Below are 24,626 nucleotides of genomic sequence, written 5' to 3'. Positions count from 1 at the left end.
AGACTAATGACTTTATGCAAATCTCTCTCACTTAAATCCAAATCATGCACATGTCAGTACATCAGCCTGGGATGTCACTGGCCTTCAAAAATGAAGAATGAACATCTTTAACACTTAGCACATTATCTGGTGCGTAGTAGGCACTTAATACATGTTTATTGACTCCAAAAAGATAGCAAGCTTTTGAATATCATTTCCTATTTATTGAGTTAAAATTTTTTGTGTTGTTATATTAGACATGATTGCCATGTCTAATACTTCCCTACTTCCTTCTTGAATGAAGTATTCTTGATATAAACATAAAGCTTTGAAATAATCTACAAACTTTTAGCTCAAACCATATTTTCTAATGTACTTTTTGCCATCCTCCTCCTCTGTCTTTGTTTTGAGGTCATTGACAACTGAAGTATACATTGACTTGATTTGGAGGTGTTAATCAAACCCTCCATGGAACTTCTATACTTGTTCTCTTGCTGCAGACACTAGTAATGCTGTTGACATGGTCATCTTTTTTACAATTAAGTTCATCACAATTACTGTAAAACAAGATGACCAGGCTTCCCATGAAATGATATTTCTTGTAGTCTTTGGGCACACAGGCGCACAACACCAATTCTACTCCTCTTTCATCTCTCTAAGAAGCTTTCCATTTGGATTTTGGTTGTGATGTAATTTACTCCTTTTAATAATAATATTCTGCTTTTTCCATTAGTTTTCCCCCCTCAATGTAGAAATAGAACAGAGTTGTACAGGACTAACAGCTATTTTTATTTCTCTTTGTTTAATGTGTTGCCTTGGCAAAAAAAAAAATGATTTTCTTATATAGGCGTCCATTAACACTTGTATTTTAAAGACATTTTGATGACTGTTTCAATAGAAACCAGGAAATTGACTTCCTTTTAAATCCTATGTATTCTGTTCTATGCATTTAAAAAATAAAGAGTGTCCACAGGCTTCACAAGATTGTCAGAGTATATGATGTAAAAAAAAAAAAACAAACTTGTGAAACCCTGCTCTAGTGGTTAACCTAATGATTATGATTCTCTTTGAACTGTTTGAAGGTTGGTCTTCATACAGTACTCAATATTAGTAGGATCATATTCAAAGTCCTAAACTTTGTTGTAGCAGTCTTTACTGCATGGTGGGACTCCTTGGAGCTCATATCCTTTGGAACCATCCATTAGGAAACTATCCAGAGAGAGGTGACAAGACTTATATTATGTCATACAGCAAGTGTCAGAGCTGGAAATAAAAGCCAGGTTTCTTGACCCTCAGTGGAAAACCAGACTCTGGCCTCATGTTATCTTTTATGATTCATTTTTTCAGGAAAAATTTAGTCATTTTTGAGGCTACAATTAGAGATTTTCTCCATAGCCACAATAAATCATAACATAGCAATGCTTGGGTTATGTTATATGGGAATAATAAGTTCAGGTAATTGGGCTGAGTTAATTACTACAATACAATAAATGTTGTGTCTATTTATAACATTACTAGGTGCTCCCCCTCACCCTACATTGGATATTTGGTGCTTTTAGAAGAGGGAGTCTCCACTGTTTTCCTGTTAATGATCCCTTTGACATTTTGTTGAAGCTTATACACCCCTCTTCAGAATAATGTTTTTATAAGTACATAGGATAGAAATGGAAGTCAATTCTGTTGAAATGAAGTTATTGAAATTTTCTTTTTTAAGTTACACTCCAAGAGTGTGAGAACATCAAAAGGGCAGGGTTGCTGGATTGTAGAGTGTGTGTATGTATAAAATGTCAAAAGACTGGAAAGAGAGGAAGTAGCCTGGTTATGAAGGTTATAGATGCCAGATTTGTTGTTGGTGTCTTCCAGTTGTTTTTCATTTATGTCCAACTCTTCACAACCGCATTTGGGTTTTTTTTTTTTTGCAAAGATACTAGAGTGGTTTGCCCTCTCAAGCTCATTTAAAGATGAGGAAATCAAGGCAAAGAGGTTTAGTGACTTGTCCTGAGTCACAAAGCTAGTGTGTTCCAGATGTGATTTAAACAGGGCAGAGAGCCAGTAGAATTGGTTCTTTTTTTCAGGAAACTATATATTATTATTACTACTGCCTAATATTAAATTAATGTTTTCTGGCCTCCACATTTAATTATTGGTTAATAGTTCAGAATCAATTAAATCTGGCTATGTCATCTTCATCCTTTACTTATGCATTTGATATACTGAACCTAGGGACAGGATTTACATTCAGTATATTGCCTCTCTGAGCCTTAAGTCCTGATCTACAAAATGGAGAGGACAGATTTGAACCCAGGAAGATGATTTTAGATCTGGTACTCTATCCACTAATCCACTTAGCTTTCCAGGTGGTCCTAAAGGAAATATAGAGCCACTGGAATTTATTGACCAAAATATAGCATGCTCAGATTTGCTCTCTAGGAAAATCCCTTAGAAAGTTTAGTAGAGCATGGATTGAAATTGGGAGAAGCCCTAAGCAGGTAAACCAGTTAGCAGTCTGATGCAATATTCTAGGCTTGAGGTGATAAGAGGCAGCCACAGGGTGGTGGTTGTATGAGTGGATAGAAGGGATTGGATAGAATAGATATCATCAAAGCAGAAATGACAAAATTTGAACCAGACCCTAAGGGGACACCCATAGTTAGTGGGCTTGATCTGTAGAAAGATCCAGTAAAGGAGACTGAGTAGATAGTAGGAAGAGAAACAGGAGAGAGAAATGTCACAAGATCCTATTTGTAGCTTTGCTGAGGGCTTCTTATCAATTTGTGTTCCTATTGGCTCTTCTAGTAGGACTCCTCTGCAGCTTCTGATTGTGTTAGATGAAGAACCTTACTGAGGTTCCTCTTTGGATTCAATCTTGTGCTCTTTTTTCACTTTATTGATGTAGTGAAAGTGGGTAAATTAGGCTCCAGTGCAGTCATCTTAACTATAAATCACATCTAAATAGTTTTTTGAGACCCATTTTCAAATCCTTTTCTAAATGACAGTTTCCTAACCTGGAATCTGTTAACTTAAAATAATTTAATAACTTCATTTCAACATAATTGGTTTCCATTTCCATCCTATGTACTTTTTCATGTACTTATAAAAACATTATTCTGAAGAGGGGTAGACTTCATTCATATATTCAACAGAATGTTGAAGAGATCATTAACACAAAAATAATGGAGACTCCCTCTTCTAAAAGCACCAAATATCCAATGTAGGGTAAATTAGTTATGTTATAGTTATGTTACGTTATGTTATAAATAGACACAATATTAATTGTATTGCAGTAATTAACTTAGCCCAATTACCTGAACTTATTATCCCCATATAACATAGCCCCAAGTGTTGTAAGGTTATGATTTATTGTGGCTAGGGAGAAAATCTCTAAGAACTGTAGCCTCAAGAATGACTAAATTCTTCCTGACAAGATGAATCATGAAGGACAACATGAAGCCAGAGTCCAGTTTGCCACAAGAACCTGAGGGTCAGGAAACCCGTTTTTTATTTCCAGCTCTGACACTAGCTCTATGACATAATACACGTCTTGTAACCCCTCTCTAGATAGTTTCCTAATCTATAAAATCAGTGGGTACTATGAAAGCCCTTTCAAGCTAGAAAATACAAGAACATTGGGTGGCTGTAGCTGTATGTAATGGGGGAGGGTAGGCAATATGTAAGTCTATCTTAGCAACTGGTGATTTGGGAGTATTATACTCACCTCTAAATCCATCCCTGTAGGCCCTAAGAAACCAAAGAGAAAGAGAGTAAGCCCCGTGATGAGTGGAAATGATGTGCCAAGCATAGGACCTTGCACATGGTTGATGCTCAATAAATATTTGTTGGATGAATGACTGATGATTTTGACACTTTATACTTAGGTATCATTTTACAGTTTCCAAAGTTCTCTCACACCCATTATCTCACTTGATCCTCACAGTAATTCCCTCCCTCATGCCCCATATCTAATCAGTTGCCAGGTTCTGTCTATATCTCCCATATCCGCCCTCTCTTTTCTACCCCTTCTTTAGCCACTCTGGTAGAGGCCCTCTGTAGCAGTCCAGCCCATATGTATTATTAAGAGGCAAGGATTGTGTATGGGCACATGGCCATTCTGCGCATGGCAATGAACTCTGTTCTCAGCGTGGCTGGAGTTAGGGCGCGAAACCTTGCTTCCCTTTGTCTCACTCACCTGAGGATAAAAACTCCACCTTCACCTTGTCATAATTTGCAATTATCCAATGGCAATACACTATGTAATTTATCAATATGTATTGAGTACATTTGCGTATCAAAGAGATTAAATAGGGAGCTGTGGCCAGCTCTCTCCCTTCTTCCTCTTCTTCTTGGAGAATCTCACAGGTTTGCTACACTGTCTTTCCACCTTTCTCTCTCCTCTCTATCTCTACCTGAGGCCTGGCCTTCGGCCAAGGGTCTCTTTCTTTTCCAATGCTAATACCTAGCATTCTCTAATTTTTCCTATCATTCTCTATTCATTCTCCCAGCTGAGTTACATCATCCTCTGACCAGTGAACTGTTAAATTGGGATCTCTGGATGGAAGATAGCCTTTCAGTGACGTCCATTGATTGGAGCATGGCTGCGGCTCCAATATATTAATAATAACTGATCTCTGACTCATTTTTGACATCCCGAACTTGGCTCCCTCACGCCCCTCGCGGCATCCAGAACTTCTATCCTTTTTCTATCTTCCTATCTTGAGGCTTCTCGTGGGCTCGGGAAGCTTTACCCTCATTATTTCTTGCCTAGAATATCATAACAGCCTCCTGACTTTTATCCCTTCGGTCTCTCTTCTGTCCAATCTATCTTTCATATATTGCTTCTATGATCATCTTAGTATTGCCACTCTGGTGATATCTCTTCTCTACTGAAGAACTGTCAAGGTCCTGTTATTGGCTACCAAATAAAGTGTAAAGTTCCTGGTTATGACATTCAAGACTGAATATAACTCAATCTTTATTGACTTTAAAGACTTTATAACTCAATCTGACTCTGACTCTATTTCAGGCAAACTGGTTCATTTGCCAAACTCTTGTCTCATTTTGTTCCTTCCTTGTGCCTCTGTTCATTCTGTTTCACCAAGAGCCTGGAACTGATACCTCCCCTCCATCTCTAGTTCCCGCATATTATATTCTTTTCTCCCTTCAAAACCCAGCTCAGGTGGAATTTTTGCTTGAAGCTTTTCTCTGCTCTCTGTGGTAGAATTTGTAAAATTTCTCATACTACTAGGACCTTCTCCTTGTATTTTTCAATATTGTCTTATAATTATTTGTGTGTATGTTTAATCCATTTTATTAGACTGCAGAATCCTTCAGGTAAGGGGATGTCTGATTTGATCTTTGTATCTTTGGCCCATGGCGGTTCCTTGCACATATATAGGCAGTTTTTTAATGAACAACCCAATGATATAATGGACATAATATACTGTACAACAGGATAAATGGAGACTCAGTGATCTAAAACTTGGCCCCAACTCATATATCTAGTTGGTGAAAGAGCTGAGTCTTTTCTCTCTCAGTCTTTCTTTTTCTACCATATCACATTTCAGTAATAAAAAGCATTTCAGTGCTTGTGACTTGAGTAAAAAACTTGGGTGGGTTACAGTGATAAGGAAACATTTTTGTATCATTTATTTAAAAGTTATGTTTGGTGGTGCAGCTAGGTGGCTCAGTGGATAGAGAGATGAACCTTCAAATGGGAAGTTCTGGGTTCATATTTGGTCTTAGATACTTCTTAGTTATGTGACCCACTTTATCTCCTTTGCCAAGCCCTTATAGTTCTTCTGCCTTGGAACCAATACACAGAAGGTAAGGGTTTTTTAAATTATGTTCTGGGAAATCCCCTTTAATAGGGTCCACAAACTCTGGATGTTTGAGTAACAGCATCCATCCTATGATGTCCCTTAGCCCTGACCATTTTGCCTCTCAGGCACACAATTGGATTTATAATTAGATCTACAGGACAGCTAAGCTCTGCTACAGTAGTCAGTTGATCCACAAGGATTTATTAAGCACCTACTATGTCCTAGGCAATATGCTAAGACATAGATTACCAAATGTTAATTTTGTTAACCAGATAATTTTAGAATTAAAATTGTAGCTGATTCAATTTATTATTATTTGTTAAAGGATTCATTATATGTGAATATAGAAGTGACCTCCATATGGTTATTTTAAAAATGGATCAATTAGGAGCTGATTAGTTTTATTATAAAATTATTATTTTTCAAAATATGTACCAGAAGGATGTTATAAGTAGTGAAAACCAGTGCTTTAAAATATTATTTTGTAATTTGTGAAAACTTGATTTATAAGAAAAATAGTGAAACACTGGTGATTTAAAAATATCATTTTAGTAATTTGTAAAATTTGATTTACAAGAAAAACATACAACATGGACTAACTCCTGTGTTTTTTTCTCCTAGTTCAGTGTCTATCCACCAGGTGGTGATATCAACCAGCTGGCATGAAATGTCAAGGCTATCTGTGTTTTTTGTCTACCCAGAGTTTCAAGCTAGACAATGCAAAATTTAGTATCAGTGAGGTGAAATATCTGACTTTAGGTAAATAATATAATGACTCTGGGCAATAACTTCTCTATCTTGGAAACAAAGTGGAAAATATCTCCAGTTTGTTTTCATAGGGCTGTTATGGGGAGGCAGGTTTATGAAGTAGTTTGAGCTCTCCATGAAAAAAATAAAGATCCTTTGGATGATTTCTGAGCTTCAATTTCCTCATCTGTAAAGTGAAAACTAGATGATTTCTTAGATTTCTTTTGATTCTAACTTTTTTTAATGTGTGCCATTTTAGACTAGATTGAAACTCTAAGATAGCTCCAAATCAGCAGTTACAAAAAATGCTCCAGATATTTTTTATATTCTAGTTAATGTCCCACAGAAACAACGTATGTGTTTGTATGCTCTTGAGTAAAATGTGTGCCTGAAAGGCAAAATGGTCAGGGACAAGGGACTTTGGCCTAACTACTCTTCAAGGTCCCTTCCATCTGGTTTGATTGTTCTGTGAATTTGTCTGGTTCTGATGAATTCTATGAACAATATAAAAAAAGTACTTTTCCCAATTTCTATCCAAAAAACAGCCATTCTCTTTGCCAATAGCAACAATTAAATAAAAAAAGTCTGTCTCAACTCTATCAAAACTGGGAGAAGAGAGTAGAACTAGTTATAACTAATATTTATACTCTTCTTCCCATCAAGCAGTAATTAGCTTTCTCTTTCAATTGTTCCCATGTCAAATAACTTAGCCTCTAAGTAAAAATTATCTCTACTCATCTACTAAAAGAAAAGAGAATGAAGAAAGATCCAGGAACATGGGTGGAAAAAAGGGATGGGGGATGGGGAATTGCATAATATGACCTTCCTTCTACTTAATATCAAGTACTTTAATTATTTTACAAATTAAATGCATTATATAAGTCTCAACTATGAACTAAACTTTCCCAAGAACTAGTTATATTTTAATTATTTAAGTAGAGTGTATAAAGTAACATACTTTTCAGTCATTCCTTTTAAGGATCCTTTGTCTATTTCCTTTTTCCCCCTCATATGACTGTATTTAGTGTATCCTCCTTTTTGAGTATTTTTTTTTCACTTTGTATCATTTCATAAAGGTCTTTCTAGGTTTATTTGTATTCTTCATACTTGTATGTCTTCACTGTAATATAGCAGGCCATTATATGAATATAACATATTTTAACTGTTACACTATTGGATACTTGAGGTTATTTAGGGTTTTGTACTAATATATATATATATATGTGTGTGTGTGTGTGTGTGTGTGTGTGTATTGCTGCTATGAAAATGTTTGAAAATATAATTTGTTTTGATAATGCTTTCAACAGTTTCTAACAATTGAATTATAGGATCAAAAAGTATGATTGTCTTCATAACTTTTACTCTGCACTGCCAGATTGCTTTCCAAAATGCTTCTAAAGATTTGGATTTGTGCTAGCAATTAATGTATGTACTCTCTCTAACCCTAACAGCATTAAGTTTCATTGCTGAGCACCTTTCTTTATTTATTAATGCACTTTGAAGACCCAACTTCTGCCTTTGAAAGAATAAAATGGCTCATATCATAATTTAAACCAATTGAGAGCTATACACTTAAATATTTTAGAACATGGACTTCTCTTAATAAAATATATCTGGTTGATTTTTATCTTCTTTCTGTTCTTGTGTAAAGTAGAGAATTAAAATTTTATGTTATGATTAAGGTAGAAAGTGATATTGTTTTTGCCAGGGAGAGAAAAATAGGTAATGGTATATATTTGGCAGTTACTTGGCTAAATGGTATTTACTAAAAGTTTGTTGATGGCAATGGGATGATACATTTATTTAGATTAGTTATACAGACACATTATTCATTTTATCTTATTTGACAGAATAAAGTGAGACTTTGAAATTGAAAATACAGAAGAAGGAATCTAATTAATACACTGGTAGTCAGAGACATCAGAATCTCCAGAGGACCAGTCAACTCTATTCAATACAATTTTTCAGCAAACATCTACTCTCTGGAAACCTATGTGCTAGGGACTCTGGACTGCAGAATTGTATTAAGTCCTGGGGAGTTTGTGACACTAGAAAGGTTTGTCTCTTCTGTCCATTCTGCCACTGTTTAATAATACTACATGCTCTCTAAATGATAGTTATATGGTAATATGACAGCACTAAAATGAAAGATAATAAAACTCCCCTCACCTAAACCTATAGCTAAGCAAGATTTATTGAAAGATTTTTTTTGCCATTATTTGAACCTTCATAAAAGGATCAGAAGACAAACACATAGGGATGGCAGGTTTTTTCTTACAGTAAGAAGTGTGCATTTTGTATCAAATTTGTAGATTATCACTCTAATTATCTGGGGCATATAAGTACATTGATAACATCATATCAATACAAATATGCACAAAATCTTCTCTTTCCTTTTATACACAGCAAAGTCATGTCTCTTGCTGTATCAGTGAAGGTGTCATTTTTGTTGTTTCAGTAGTTTTTCTTTATCCTTAGGAGTTTTAAGACAAAGAAAAAGGGTAGGTTTTTTTGTTGTTGCTTTGGCTTCCATATCTATGCTTTGGAATTTCTGAATTTTATAATTGGTTAAGGGAACAAAAGAGGAGGGAAAGGAAGAAGGTAGTGGGGGATTAATCTGGCTCACCTCATGGCTGGCCTGGAGTTTTTAGTTAATATATATGTATGTATGTATGTATAAAACACACACACACGCACACATACACACACTGTGTGTGTATATCCAACTCCTTATTTAAACAATGCTTTGGGAAATTCAAAGAAAATTGATGACACAGTGTTCACTCTAAAGAAGCTAATGATGTCCTTGAGAAGATCAGAATAACTTTGCCAATTCAACAAACATTTACTCAGTATCTGCTGTGTGCTCAGCCCTGTTCTGGTGTGAGAAACAAAGAATCAAAGATTAGTCCTTAAAGGTTCAGTGCTACTGTGGCAAGTCTTTCATGTTTGTGCTTGTCATTGTGCCATTTGGTATTTTTTATACATGACTTAGATAAAGACATACATGGTATGCCCATCAAATTTGCACAGATTTCTGTAGAATAGCTTACACATTAGATGACAGTCAAATAAATCTTGACAGGTTGGAGTATTGGTCTGAATCTAATAAAATGAAATTTTATAAAGATAAATGTAAAATCTTGTCATTAGGTACCAAAAAATTAATTCCACAAATATTTTATGGGAAGGCATAGACATATACCAGTTCTGAAAAGGATCTGGAAGTTTTAGTGGGGTCCAATCTTAAAATCTGACTTTAGTGTGATCTGATAGCCAAAAAATCTAATGCCATCATAAGGTATGTTAAGAGAAGCATAGCTTCCGGGAACAGGGAGGTGAGAATCCTACTTTATTCTACCCTTTTCAGACCTCATTCGGAGCATTGCATTCAGTTCTGGCCATCATGGTTTAAGAAAAAATGTTTATAAGCTAAAGAGTGTCCAGTGTACTAATACACTGTTGGTGGAGTTGTGAATTAATCCAACCATTCTGGAAGGCAATTTGGAATTATGTCCAAAGAGCTTTAAAAGAATGCTTGCCCTTTTATCCAGCCATACTACTGCTGGGTTTGTCCGAAGAGATAATAAGGAAAAATATTTGTACAAAAATATTTATAGCCTTGCTCTTTGTGGTGGCAAAAAATTGGAAAATGGGTGTGTGTATCTATTCATTGGGGAATGACTGAACAAATTGTGGTATCTGATGGTTATGGAATACTAATTTGCTAAAAGAAATGATAAACTGGAGGAATTCCATGTGAACTGGAATGACCTCCAGGAATTGATGCAGAGCAAAAGTAGCAGTACCAAGGAGAAAGTGAAACATTGTGGCACAATCAAAAGTAATAGACTTTTCTACTAGCAGCAATGCAATGATCCACAACAATCCAGAGGAATTATGAGAAAGAACTCTATCCCCATCCAGAGAAAGAACTGTGGGAGCATAAATACAGAAGAAAAACATAATATTGATCACATGGTTTGATGGGGATATGATTGGGGTTTTGGTGTTAAAAGATCACTCTACAGCAAATATGGAAATAGGATTTGAACAGTGATACATGTATAACCCAGTGGAACTGCTTATCAGCTCAGGAAAGGGGGAGGGAAGAGGGGTGGGAAAAATCATGAATCATGTAACTATAGAAAAACATTCTAAATAAATAAATAGTATCCAGAGGAGGGCTGTCAAAATGGTGAAGGGTCTTGGTTTAACTTGAATCAAAGATCTAATCTATGTGCCTTGAATATAAAAGATTCAAGATCAAGAATGTGGAAGCTTATAACACTAGAGTTTCTTTTTGTGCATTTATTATAAGGGAAATGTTATTTAAATTTGTAATAAAGATTATGCAATATATTCCTATATAAAAGATTTAACCCTGCCCTAAAGGATCTTAATAGCTAATGGGGGGGGGGATAGGTGAGAGGAAATAGAATCTTAAAACAGGAAGGGCCCTTAGAGCTTACCTATTCCAATATTGTCATCCATCTACAGATAAAATGAAAGCCTAAGAGATGATATGCCTTGACTGTTCATAGTGAATTAGTTGCAGAGTATCATAGCCAAAGAGATCTGGAGCCAAGCAGAGAGTGAGGGTACAGCTGTGATTCCAAGGAAATTAGCCTTTCTAAAGCAATATAGACACTGCCTTTACTAAAGCCTGAATTCTGTTCTCTCTATTGAAACTTCCTCTGTTAGTGTTGTGAGTTTGTTTAAATGAGTATGGGACTCACTTCTTTAGGGATAAAGGAGGAAGATACTATTCTTTTGCTGAGTGGAGCACATCTCATTTCTGTTTTCTATATCATTTAATAACTTTTTTATATAGCTAAAGTTTATCTGGAATTTGTTGCTTGTACATAAGCTGACCCCCAAACCTCTAGAGAACAGGCAAAAATTAACAAAATTTAGATGTTACCAGATTTGTTTGCATGGAGATAAAAACATGCATTATAGAGAATACTGATTATTGAGAAGTTTCTAATATTAGATCTAGTCCAACTGCCAAAAATAAAAGGGTCTAGGTGTCCTCATGAACTTTGGGTTGCATCTGATTCTGTTGATTATCATTATCAAAAGGTAAACAGAAAAGATTCCTAGTTAGGCACAGATGGAGCTAAATGACTGTTTAGGGTCCCTTCTAGCCCAGATTCTGTGATTCTGAGGCAGCTAGGTAATGTCATAAGTGGATTGAGTGCTATTCAGGAAAACCTGAGATCAAGAAGATGAGAGTTCAAACCTAATCCAGATTCTTACTGGTATATGACCCTGGTCATTTAATCTCTCTCAACTTCAGTTTCCTTGTCTGTGAAATGCAAAATAGGAAAAATAATATCACCTATTTCACTTGGTTGTGGCAAGGATCAAATAAGATAACATATATAGATTTATATATACTTATATAGACTGCACTTTCAGTGAATCAATCAACATTTATTAAGTACCTACTATCTCCCACACACTTTGCAGATGTGAAAACTCTATAAATCAGTCAGCATTTACTGCCTACTATTCACCAAGTACTGCTAGAGGGGCTAGGGATACAAAAATAGGGTCTATAATTTCTGATCTCAAGGTTCCACAGTCTACTGTGAGAGACAACATACAAACAATTGTGTACAAACAATATATAAACAGGATAAATTGGGAATATTCTCAGATGGAAGGCTCTAGGATTAAGGAGACTTTTTGTAGAAGTTGGAACTTCAGCTGAGATTTGAAAGAAACCAGGGAAGCCTGGAGGTAGAGCTTAGGCAAAGAATGTGCTTGGTATGGAGGATAGTCACTGATGGGAGTGTTTTCTCCAAGGAACAACAAAGAAAGTGTGTATTATTGGATTAAAGAATACGTGTAGCGTACTAAGAAGACTGGAAAGATAGGAAGGGGTCAGATTATGTGGGGTTTTTCAAGTTTTTAATTAAAATCTTTTTTTTTTTTACCAATTACATGTAATAGCAAATTTCCGCAAGTTATATGATCCAAATTGCCTTCTTCCCTCCTTTCATTCTCCCTCCCAGAGCAGGCAAGCGATTCAGTCTGTGTTAAATATGTTATCAGGCAAAACATATTTCCATATTGTTCATTTTTGTAAGTGAATAATCTTATAAAACCAAACCCCCCAAACAAAAAAACAAATAAACAAATGAAAAATCACATGCTTTGATGTGCATTCTGACTTCCTACAGTTCTTTCTCTGAAAATGGATTTTTTTTCCCCAAGTCCCTCAGAATTATCCTGGATTATTATATTGCTGAGAATAGCAAAGTTTATCATATTTGATCATTCCTCTATGTTGCTCTTACTGTGTATAATGTTCTCCTAGTTCTGTTTATTTCACTCTGCATCAGTTCATGTAGGTCTTTCTAGCTCTTTCTGAAATCATCCTGTTCATCGTTTATAAAGGGTTTTAAAAACTAGAGAACTTTATATTTGGTCTTAGAGGTAATAGGGAACCACTGTAAGTCTATAGAATGGGTCAGGGGTAGAGCTAGTCAGATCTTCACTTTGAGATTAATTTTATAGCTGAATGAGGCTAGACTGGAATTGGGAAAGACTTGAACAAATAGGCTAACAGTAGGCTATTAAAATAGTCCAGGCAAGAGATGATGAATGTCTGTGTGCCTGAATCAAAGGAGAGAAGGGGAAATATATGAGACATAATAAAAGTGAAAACATCAATACTTGATTGACCATTGATTGGATGTAAGTTATGAAAATGAGTTGAGGATACCAACTAAATTGAGAATTTGGGTGACTAGGAAGATAGTTGTATTCTCAACAGTAAAAGGGAAGGTAGGATTTGAGAGGAAAGGTAATGAGTTCAGTTTTGGATATGTTGAGTTCAAGATTTGTATGGGACATGAATGTCTATGAGATAATTGGAGATGTAAGACGAGTTCAGGAGAGAAGTTAAAATTAGACAAGTAGACTTGAGATCAGTTAGCTACTAGTAATAGCTATTATTATTATTATTTGGGGGAACACTGATTTTCAGTTACATTCCAGTATTTATACTGCATTTTAATTGGTCCATTTCCATAAAATCTTCTCAATCATTTACTGTCACACCCGCAGGTGAGGTTTTTTTTAGACCCTTACCTTCCATTTTAGAATCAATTCAATGTATTGGTTCCAAGGCAGAGGAGCAATAAGGGCTAGACAATGGGGGTTAAGTGACTTGCCCAGGATAATACAGCTAGGAACTATCTAAAGACATATTTAAACCCAGGACCTCCTGTCTCTAAGCCTGACTCTCAATCCACTAAACCACCTAGCTGATTCCCATTTCCCCCCACAAGAGTATTTAACTTGATTATTGATGGGCCAATGAATAGTTATTAAGCACCCAGTAGAGCATGGGTGCAAAGGCAAAAACAGTCACTCCCCTAAAGATTCAATCAAGGGAAACAGCATGTGCCTATAAAATATTACAAAATACATACAAACAAAATGGCCATTTTCTTTGTGAAAAACAACCCAGAGGCCAGATAAACTTGAATAATTTTGATTTTTAGGTTCACTTATAGTCAATGAAGCTATTAACCCTTTCCTTAGCAATGCTATGAAGAAAACACTGCAGAATTCTTTCTTTTCCCTTCCCTTTGCCTAGTCCTCCCTAGATTTCCTCTAGAACCTGAAGCTAGGAGATAAAGAAATTGTAATAGAAGAGACCAGTTTATGCTTTATATGTTATTCTGGCCTTCTTGTTGATTCCTTATTGCCAGTTCTCAGGCTTCATCCAGTTACTTCAAGCCACCTGTTCAGAGAGTTTACATCTGTCTCAGCTGTGATCTCATCCAGAGGCTTTTTTTCTTCCAATTTCTTCCTCCAAATGAGAAGAGTACTGGTCTGAAATCAGATGACCCTCCAGATACTACTTGTGTGATCATGGCCAATTCTCTTACCATCTCAAGGCCTTCATCTTTAAAATAAAGGAATTAGAGGGAGTGCAGCTAGGTGATTGCGTGGACAGTGAGCTAGGCCTAGAAACAAGAGGTCCTGGGTTCAAATTTAGCCTCAGACACTTCCTAGCTATATGACTCTGAGCAAGTCATTTAACCCCATTTGCCTAGCCCTTACTCCTCCTCCTCTTCATTTGTGGAAGCAATATTTAGTGTTGATTCCAAGACTGAAAATTAAGGGTTTTTTAAAAGTAAATGAGGCCAAATAAGAGGGTTGGACTAGGTAAATTTTTAAGGTCTCTGGATTTATGACCCTATTATCTTATCATTTGACCCTTCTGTGTTCCTTTCCAGATTTGTAATCGACTCCACCTCAGGGGGCTGCCATGCCTGTCTAACACCTGTCTGATTCTAGTTAGGAAAGCATAGAATGTGACATCTATATGGGACCTTAGAGATCATCTAGTCCAGCCTTGTCATTTTATAGAGAAATCTGAGGACTCAGAGGGGGTAAACTAAGTTGTCCAATGTCACAATTAGCCAAGAGTATCCTGACTCTCAGTCCTCTGCACTTTCCTATATACTGTGCTTCTCTTTTAAGAATCAGGGAGTTGATCTTTTAAATTCCCATTCTCCTGGGTTTTCTGGTCTCCTTTAAAGAGAAAAACCTGCCTAGGCTAGTGTATTTGAGGGAGGAGAACTAGCCAACACCAATTTCTCCCTAGAAGCATTCCTTTTCCAGGCCTTCTGTCTTTCTTAATAACTCTATGTGGAGAAGTGAAGCCCACCAGAAAGAATAGAAATCAGGGGAAATGATTGCTCCCTTTCCCCCCTTCTTCATCTTTGATGACTAGGCTGCAGGCAGTGGAAGCATGAGCCCTCGATGGGGAGATGGGGAGATGGATATTGGAAATCATCAAAGGAGAGCGTGGGCAGTAACATAGCAGCTTTATACCTGCTTGCCCCACAAAGGGGTGTCTACACCACTGCCACCACCCCCTTCCCCATGGCATTCCTAGTGGTTTTGTCTGCAAGGCCTCAGGGGAGTAGGCTGGCTCTCTTCCCAGGGAATTTAATCTCCTCCTTCAGGAGCCAAAAGTTATCTGGCCCCATGCCCACTGAACTTTGTCAACACCCCCAGCTGCTCCCTCCCCTTGGTGTTTGCAATGTTAGGAATTAACAGTGTGCCCCTACATGCGTAGCAACCTGCTCTGGGGCCAGCTAATCCTTTCCAAAGGACCTGTTCTGGGAGGAGTTGTGAATGGCATATGCTGAGAGAGAAGATGGATAGTGACCATCAACTCTCCCTGTCTCTATCTCTCTGCATCTCTGCAGGATGTCAGGTCTGGAGTCAGGAAGATCTGGCTTCAGACTCTTATTAGCTATGTGACCCTGGGCAGGACACTTAACCCTGTTTGCCTGAGTTTCCTAGGGGCAGATAGATGGATCAGTAGTCAAAAGGATCTGGGTTCGAAAGTAGCCACCGACAAGCCTTAGTTGTACAAGCCTGGGCAAGTCATTTACCCTGTTTGTCCTCTTGTCTTAAGAATTGTTACTAAGACAGAAAATAGAGTTTTAAAAAAAAATCTGCAGGAAATGTTTTCACCACAGAAGTAACAGGTATTTACTGGATGTCTACAAGGCACAAGACAAAGTGTTCAGTTCTTAGAGAAGATGGAGGAAGACTAAGATAGAAACTTTGCCTTTGAGTGGTTAAATGTCATTAAGCCATGTATAACTGCCCAGTGGGTGGCACAGAAAAGTCTGTGAGTCTGATGAGTACAAAGCATAATGCAAACAAAAGTAAGGGGTTATTAACATTCGGTCTGCATTAAAATTTTTACTGGCCAACTACCTGACTTCATAAAAGAGGCCCCACCTAACTTCTTCCAAGCCTGAGACCTTGCCATTTCTTTTTGACAAGGCGGAAGTGGGCACTGGTCAGAACATAATATTAGAGGGTGTTCCCCACCCATTGGCAGACATTCTTAACTAACCAGGATTGGGTTAAGCATTGCTTGCTGATGCTGTGGACTCACTAAGTTAATTCATCTCCATCATTCTTCTGGGTGGCCTGAAAGAGAGCCAGAAAATAGAGACAGGTGTGACAGAACTGAGAATGAGGAAAAAGAGAATGGAGCTGTTTGTGTATCACTTCTTATTTTAGTCTAAATTGGATGTGTGGGTACAGAGGATTTGGAAGCAGTACTACTGGAGTAATCTTATTCATTCTCTTTTTCTTGCTGTGGACCTGTGTTAGGAAGCTACTTTTCTCCCCCCCACCCCCTTTTTTTTTCTTTGCAAAATCTGGAATAGGGTGTGGTGAGCAACCATTTTCTGCTAATGGCTTGCAAAGTGCTTGGAAGGCAGAAAAAATGCTCCATTGATGTTAACTGTTCCTAATTATGGTTATCATCACATCATAATTAGGAATAGCTCCAAGCTTGTTAATTGAACCCCGAACCTTGGCCTCTTTTTATTTTGGAGATTCTTTGAATTCTGCCTGGTGACTATGCAAAGCTAGGCTATCTGCGGGTTGATGGGAAAAGCCAAGTGGTTAGGAAAGATGCTCACTTCATTTAGCCACTGCCTCTTGGGATTTTCAGGGTCGTTTTTACAAGGGTTGTTCAGACAATAAGCTCGCTGGTCTGTTGCACGTCGTCCAGCCATGCTATTGGTAGCACATGGTTTTCTTTAAGCCTCTGTGAAGCCCTATAAAATGTAGCAGCTGTGGCTATTGATGACTCAACCCAGGAGGCAGCATGGTACAGTACTGAATTTGGAGCCCAAAGCCCTGGATTCAGATCCTGGTAAATCACTTCATAATTTGCTTCAGTGTAAAATGAAGGTTTTGGACTAGTTGACTCTCAGAGTCTTTTCAAGCTCTTAGTCTATGATCCCAAGATCTTATAAATTTACCCTTAAAGAAAAAGAGTTTTCTCTGAGATACACAGAAGTCTCTAAATAAGCATATGCTATGATTTGATTTTAAAACAAACAAAAATGTTCTTCCAAAGGAATTTTTTAGCACCAACTAATTAAAGCTGATGAGAGTGTTTTCAGCAAAAAACAACAACAACTTCTCAAGGTGGTATGCAAAGTTCCAGGGAGAAGGGTTTATATGAACCCTAGTAATGCTGTAGAAATGAAGAGACTGGCAAATACAAGTTAGGACCCTTCTGCTTTAATGAACTAATACTGAAAAGTTTGTCCCTGTACTCAGGTGGGTCATGTATGTTGTATGCTAGAAGGATGATTGAAGGTCATTCTTTGATATCCATTGATATCCAAGTGTATCTTCTATGAACTTAATGCTGGGAGGCCAGTCTGTCCTAAATGCCGGTCAAGTCTCATAACCTTGTTAAATATGTCAAGTCAAAAGAACCAAAAGAAGGCCCCTCATATATTGAATATAACACTGGAAAGGATTTATGGTAGGTCATAGACAAGATAAATTCACATGGCATGAAAGAAGGTGGATAAATTTCAATCTACATTGTCAGGGGCTTACCCATATAAAAAAGATTACACACAAATCTACTAGATGTCAATCCATCAAAGTAACTGGTATTTGCCACAAGATGCAAAACCCCTTTACTAAAAATCTCTGGCAGACTTACTTTTTGTGTACTTACATTCATAACATTTTCTTTTTTTCTCGAGTCAGGTACTGTAACTTCCTCTCTGATCCTTCTAGTGGGAGCCAAAAGCTCTGGCTGCTTTACCCCAGTCACCAGTCAGCCATGCACCAGCCCTCCCAGACAGGGGTGCTGTTTCATGACTTCTTGCTGCTTTCCCAATGTCTCACCCACCAGTTTGGAGAATCTGAGCTCAAGTTGAGGCTTGAGTCTTTGTGGCCTATGCTTTTTTTTTTTTTAATATGTGCTGTTACACCATTTGTATTACACAGTCGCATCAATATTTGGAGAGAGTGTTGCAAACGTTTTTTTAATTACAGATCTTCACATTCTTCTACAGCCTCTAGTGATTCAACCACCCGCAAATTTACGGAATAACCAGAGGGTTGATTAGTAGTGGTAATAGTGATGGTGGTGGTAGTGTGTGTGTGTGTGTGTGTGTGTGTGTGTGTGTGTGTGTGTGTTACATTTCAAGGGGAAATCAAATGCATAGAACATCGCTAAAACTTTGGGTTGATCTTGTGTTGTAAGCCTTTAGGCATGTAGGAGTATCATCATATAATGAGCCCAAAGGTACTGAAAGAAATAGACTTGTGTAAAAGCACTAAATCATAACTTTGGAGGGAAAAAGAAATTTTAGTAATCATTAGAACAACCCCTTCAGCAGATAGATGAGGAGCTTGAAACCCAAGAAGTTGAAATGATTAGTCAAAGTTTTACAGGCAAACCTGTTTGTCCATTGCCACTTTTATTTCCATCACAAAGAGTTTTGCTTGATAAATCAAAGAATTGAATCTGAAAACTTAAAAAAAAAAGTCAGTACAGTTTTCCAATTAGTCCAGGCAGGAACTATGTGTCAGGTATGTATGTACTAAGTGCTGGAGATACAAAAGAGACAAAAGATAGTCACTGCCCTCAAGGAATTTACACTCTAATGGGGAAAATGACATGCAAACAAATATATACAAAGCAAGCTCTGTACAGGCTAAATAGAAATAATTAAAAGAGAGAAAGCACTAGAATTAAGAGGAGCCAGGGAAGGCTTCTAGTAGAAGGTGGGATTTTAGTTAACACAAAAGAAGCCAGAGATGGCAGTAGTTAAAGCTGCAGAGGCAGAGCATTCCAAGCATAGGGGACAGCTATAGAAAATGCCCAGAGCTGAGAGATGGAGTAGTTTGTGGAATAGGCAGGAGGTGAATGTCACTGGATAGGTAAATGCTTCTTGGGGAGTAAAGTGTAAGAAGACTGGCAAGGTAGTAGAGGGCTAGGTAATGAAGGGCTTTAAATCTTAAACAGAGCATTTTGTATTTGGCTCTAGGGACAATAGGAAGCCACCAGAATTTATTGAGTAGGGTGGCGTGACATGACCAGACATGCATTTTAGGAAAATCACTTTAGTGGTTGGAGACTGGATTAGAGTGGGGAGAGACTTGAGACTGGTAGATTCACTAGCAAGTTATTGCAGTAACTAAGGCATGAGGTAATGACAGCCTGTGCTAGTGTGGTGGCAGTGTCAGAGGAGAAAAGAGGATATATTTGAGAGATGTTTCAATGATGAAATCAGCAATCCTTTACAATACATAGCTTAGATAGACATAAGGGTAATAGATAGTGAGGAATCCAGGATGATTCCTAGGTCAAGTCTAAGGGACTGGGAATAGGGTATTGCCCTCTATAGTAATAGGGAAGATAGGAAGTGGGGAGAGCTTAGGGGGAAAGATAATGAATCATAATAACTGAGTTTTAGATGTCAATTTCCTAAATACCTGAAACTTGACTTGAGCCGATATCAAGAGCTCCAAGGGCCTTTCTCTTCATTTCAGACTAGGAATCTACTATAAGGAATGGCTGGAATTCCTGGCTCTACTGTCAGCCACAGACATTGGCTCCTTTTAAAATTCTGTGATCTTTAACATTCTAACATGTGTTTGTGACAGTGAAGTTAGATTCCTAGCTTTTGTTCTGGATTGGGTTACTGAAGAGGTTGAACCTGTGCCAGATTTGGTAGCCCCATCACTGGACATGGGCAGATGGGACTTGGTTTACCTGCTCTATCACGTTTTGACCAGTTGGCATAAGGGATCGAGTTTTAAAAGATTTTCATCTCTAGCCTTTAAATCTCTGAACTAGTAAGACCAGTAGTACCACTTGGTCTCTGTGTCCAATAGCAAACCCTTAAATTAGCATCACTATAAGGAAATGCTTTCTTGAGGGCATCATGTGTTCTACTGGTAGTATCCAAGTTAGGTTACCAAACTGAAATACCGAAATTTATGATCATTAAATGTGGGGACCTATCTTGCCTACAGACATACTTCAGCATGAGTATGAGTTGGCCAATCAACCAAAGAAAGATTTAATTTATGATTTGTGGGACATGGACTCTATTGCCTTGAAACCATTTCAGGATGAAAGTAGAGCGATCAGGAATTAAAACTTAGTTGGAATGAAGCGTCTGTGTGTGCTCTATCTGATTATGCTAACAAAACTCATTGCCCATCGGTAATATCAAGTGAAGTAGAATTAGAGAGATATAACTGATGCTGACTAGGACCAAAACAAGGACATTATCATCATCAAAACAGCAGCTTAACTATATGGATCTGTAGTAATAAGGTATTTTTACTTATATTAACCAGGGGAGAAATAGCACTTTGTAAAGGTATAAAAGCCCTACATAAATGAGCTGTTGTTACCATCATCTCCTTTGATGCTCCTCACACCCCTGTAAAGTATAGAGTAGAAGTAGATGACTTGAAGAGTTTGGTAAGTCTCAAAGAGGTAATGGGATTTACTCAGGGTCACACAGTTGGTAGGTTGTAGAGTTAATATTCAAAGCCAAGTCATTCTGACTCTAAGTCTAATTATCTTTTCACTGTTCCTCACTGGCTTTCCATTATATGGAATAATTTTCATAATGATTGTAGTGCACATGAGGCTATGAAACATACCATCTCAGGACCCCTGGCTCAATTTACTCTAACCTACAGATTGTGAGACCTTTGGATGAAGAAGGATGAAGAAGTTTGATTTGGCTTTGAGAGAAAAAAGATAACGGGGAGTGCAGCTAAAGCTTTAAATCCCAGGAATTACCACACCTCCTCTCTTGACTTTCTTATGGTATAACTACATGAAGTTCATCTTTCTTTCACAGACTGTGAGAACTTCCTGTCCAACTCAACTCTGTTCAAGACAGGAATGAGGGACATCCTCACTGTTACATGCACATTCCTGGATGAGGCTTTATTATTGCCTCATATTTGATTATGTCATGATGCTCATTACTAGTGTCATTTTCCCATCCCTACTCTCTTTGGTTGCATTGTTAGGTATTTAAGCCCTTACAGGAAATGAGGCCACAATATAGATGATGTTTATTCTTTTCTTATTGTGCAATGACCTATGATGTATGTGGTTTGCAGCTCACCGGACTCATCTTTCCTATCTTTATACTGTCTGAGGTTTGATCACAATGTATTTTCTTGAATGTAACTTTCTCTCCTTTCAGCTTTTTATTTCTTTTTTCTTTTTAAACTCTTACCTTCTGTCTTAGTATTGATACTAAGTATCTGTTCCAAAGCAGAAGAGCTTTGGCTAGGTAATTGGAGTTAAGGTAAGAACTAGGCAATTGGAGTTAAGTGACTTGTCTAGGATCACACAGCTAGGAAGTATCTGAGGTCAGATTTGACCTAGATCCATCTGTCTCCAGGTCTGGCTCTCTTATCCACTGAACCACATAACTGCCTCTCAGTTTTTTATGTGACTAAGTAGCAAAGTTAACTTCTGTATAATTTTGAAGATAGCTATGCAGGAAGCATCATAACATTTTAAAATAATACATCAATTATTAAAACTCCCTAAGTTTGGCAGTAGGTTTATCACATTGTTTCTCCAAAATGGAAATTCGTGAACTATTTGTGAGAGTTAAAAAACAAACTTTGTATAACACATTGAAAACTTTAGGACATTATATAAATGTAAACCACTCTTACTAGTAGTTTCTGAATGTACCTGTCCATTGTTAATAGAAAGCAACACAATGGAACAGGCAGCTAGGTTGCCCAGAGGATAGAGTTCTGGGCCTGGCGTCAGGAAAATTCATCTTCCTGAGTTCAAATTTTGCCTCAGACACTTACTGTCTGTATGACCCTAGGCAAGTCACTTAGCCCTACTTTCCTTGGTTTCCTCATCTGAATAAGGAGATTAAAAAAGGAAAATGACAAGCCCCCTTCAGTATATTTGCCAAGAAAACCTCAAATGGTGTCATGATTGAAAAACAACAATAGCAACAATATAATGGAAAAAGCTATCTTGATATTTTCAAAGGGAGGTAGACAGGAGAAACAAATGCTGGACATAAAGATAGTACCTAATAAATATACATTGTTTGATTTGAGCAGGTAGAAGTCACCAGCTACCCTTGGAAGTAGAACAAGGAAAATATCATCAAATACATACCAGGGATGAGATTCTGAAGACCTGGTGTTGAATCCCAGCTCTACCATTTTCTAGATAAGAGATTTAAGGGAAATCACCTAATGTCTCTATAACTTGAAATTCTAATCTATAAAATGGCAATAATAATCATTATAACTATCCCACCTACCTCACAGGATGCTGGGAAGAACAAATGAAAATGAAAATTGAATAAGATCTGAGCTTTAGCTCCAACTATGCCGTTACATTGCTATATGACCTTGAATAATTCACTTCTGCTGTGTCAGTTTTCTTAACTTACATTACCTTTAAAGTTTCTTTCAGCTCTAATATTTGATTCTAATATGTTAAAAATACATTATAATTATCATGATTATCAATAAGAACTCATTTATTTAAAATGACACACTACTATTACTTCTATTGGCTCTGGGAAAAGTATGGAAGGAGAAGGAAATAAGCATTTATTAAGTGACTACTAGATGTCAGTCACTGTACTAAGCATTTTGCAGATATTATTTCTGGCACTACAGCTTTGGGTTTCTGTGCTCTCTGTACACCCAAGCCCCTTCTCCAGACTGTGCCCCAGTTAGTCACTATAATGTTGGCATATCCATGCTCAGAAGTGATGTCAGCCCACAGGAAATTGTCAGTGACAGCTTTAGGGTCTTGTGTCATCTAAAGACTGAGACAGAAGTGATGGGATAGATTTTCTTGGAGGTGAAGGTCCCTTGGAGAACTCAGACAGGGTTCTTTATCTGGCTACTAACCCTTCAAAGGACAAATCACTGAAACATGTTTACTTCCTGCTTCTATTTTCTGTGCCCCTGGAGAAAACTTAGGAGAAATAACAAGCCTTACATATAAATGGAAATACAAACCTTGCTGGACAAAAACCTGGCTTCCTTTCTTAAATGAGGCTATTTCCTATGTCATTTGACTCATACTATTTAGCTAATTTTCCCTCCTAATATGACTCTCAGTTCTACTGTTTGTTGTCAGTGTGAGATGGCACCCTTTGCAGATCTGTAATGATTGGGGTACCCCATGGAAACCCTGAGTTGGCTACTTTTCTCTCATTGGTGTAGATGATAATTATGTTCTCATGGGACAGGGGGCCTGGAAGACTCCACCATTTCAAGTAGAATAAGAAATGTTTGCCTGCACACAGGGAGCCTTGAGCCTGGATCTCCTGTATCACCGAACTATCATAGACCCACATTAGGAATCCTCTCACTGTAAGAGCTATGTCTGCTCTATTATCTCTGTGTATGCTCCAGTTTCTTTTGACACTCACTCCTCCTTGGTTTAAGCCCTCGTCTATCACACCTGGACTACTGCAGTAGCTTTCCTGCTTCAAATCTCTACCCAGTAAGTTCATTCTTCATTCACTTTATCACATACACAACCTAAGTATATGTGTGTATATGTGTGGAGAGAGACAGAGACAGAGAGACAGAGAGAGTCAGAGAGACAGAGGGGGAGAGAGAGAGAGAGAGAGAGAGAGAGAGAGAGAGAGAGAGAGAGAGAGAGAGAGAGAGAGAGACAGAGAGAGAGAGACAGAGAGACAGAGACAGAGAGACAGAGAGAGAGAGACAGAGAGACAGAGAGAGACAGAGGGGAGAGAGAGAGAGAGAGAGAGAGAGAGAGAGAGAGAGAGAGAGAGAGAGAGAGAGAGAGAGAGAGAGAGAGAGAGAGAGGGAGGGAGGGAGGGAGGGAGAGAGCAAAAGAGAGCACTTGGTGGAATGGCAGAGCTGGGGCCTGAAGTTAGGCAGACTCATCTTTCTGAGTTCAAATCTGACCTCAGATACTCACTAGTTTTGTGACACTGGGCAAGTAATTTAACCCCTTTTGCCTTAGTTTCCTCACCTGTAAAATCAGCTGGGAAAGAAAATGGCAAACCATTCCAGTATCTCTGCCAAGAAAACCCTAAAGGAGGTCACAAATAGTCAGACAAAACCAAAAATGACTCCAGAACATCAACTATAGACATATGTACATAATTTTTGTACAAAATAATTTGGCATGTTGTCTTCCCATTAGATTGTGAGCTTTTCAGGGGCAGGGATTCTTTGTTATCTTTCTTTAAGTCCCCAGTACCT

The 24,626-nt window shown here is 37.7% G+C and overlaps 1 protein-coding gene across 5 annotated transcripts in view; it reads left to right on the top strand.

Moving 5' to 3' along the window:
- Positions 1 to 24,626, top strand: part of RBM20 (RNA binding motif protein 20) — a 243,365-nt gene that overhangs the window by 141,914 nt on the left and 76,825 nt on the right. The window contains exon 1 of one of the 5 annotated variants that reach the window (XM_007479031.3): positions 21,478 to 21,548. The exons of the other annotated variants lie outside the window; for them this stretch is intronic. Within the exon in view, the coding sequence (XP_007479093.1) occupies positions 21,490 to 21,548 (59 nt within the window). The 5' untranslated portion in view covers positions 21,478 to 21,489. Of the gene's footprint in view, positions 1 to 21,477; positions 21,549 to 24,626 lie in introns of those variants that run through there. 5 annotated transcript variants of the gene reach the window in all.

This window comes from Monodelphis domestica, chromosome 1, assembly GCF_027887165.1.
Source record: "Monodelphis domestica isolate mMonDom1 chromosome 1, mMonDom1.pri, whole genome shotgun sequence".
Lineage (NCBI taxonomy): Eukaryota > Metazoa > Chordata > Mammalia > Didelphimorphia > Didelphidae > Monodelphis > Monodelphis domestica.
Note: the sequence above shows the minus strand (reverse complement) of the source record. Positions and strands in the feature narration are given on the sequence as shown.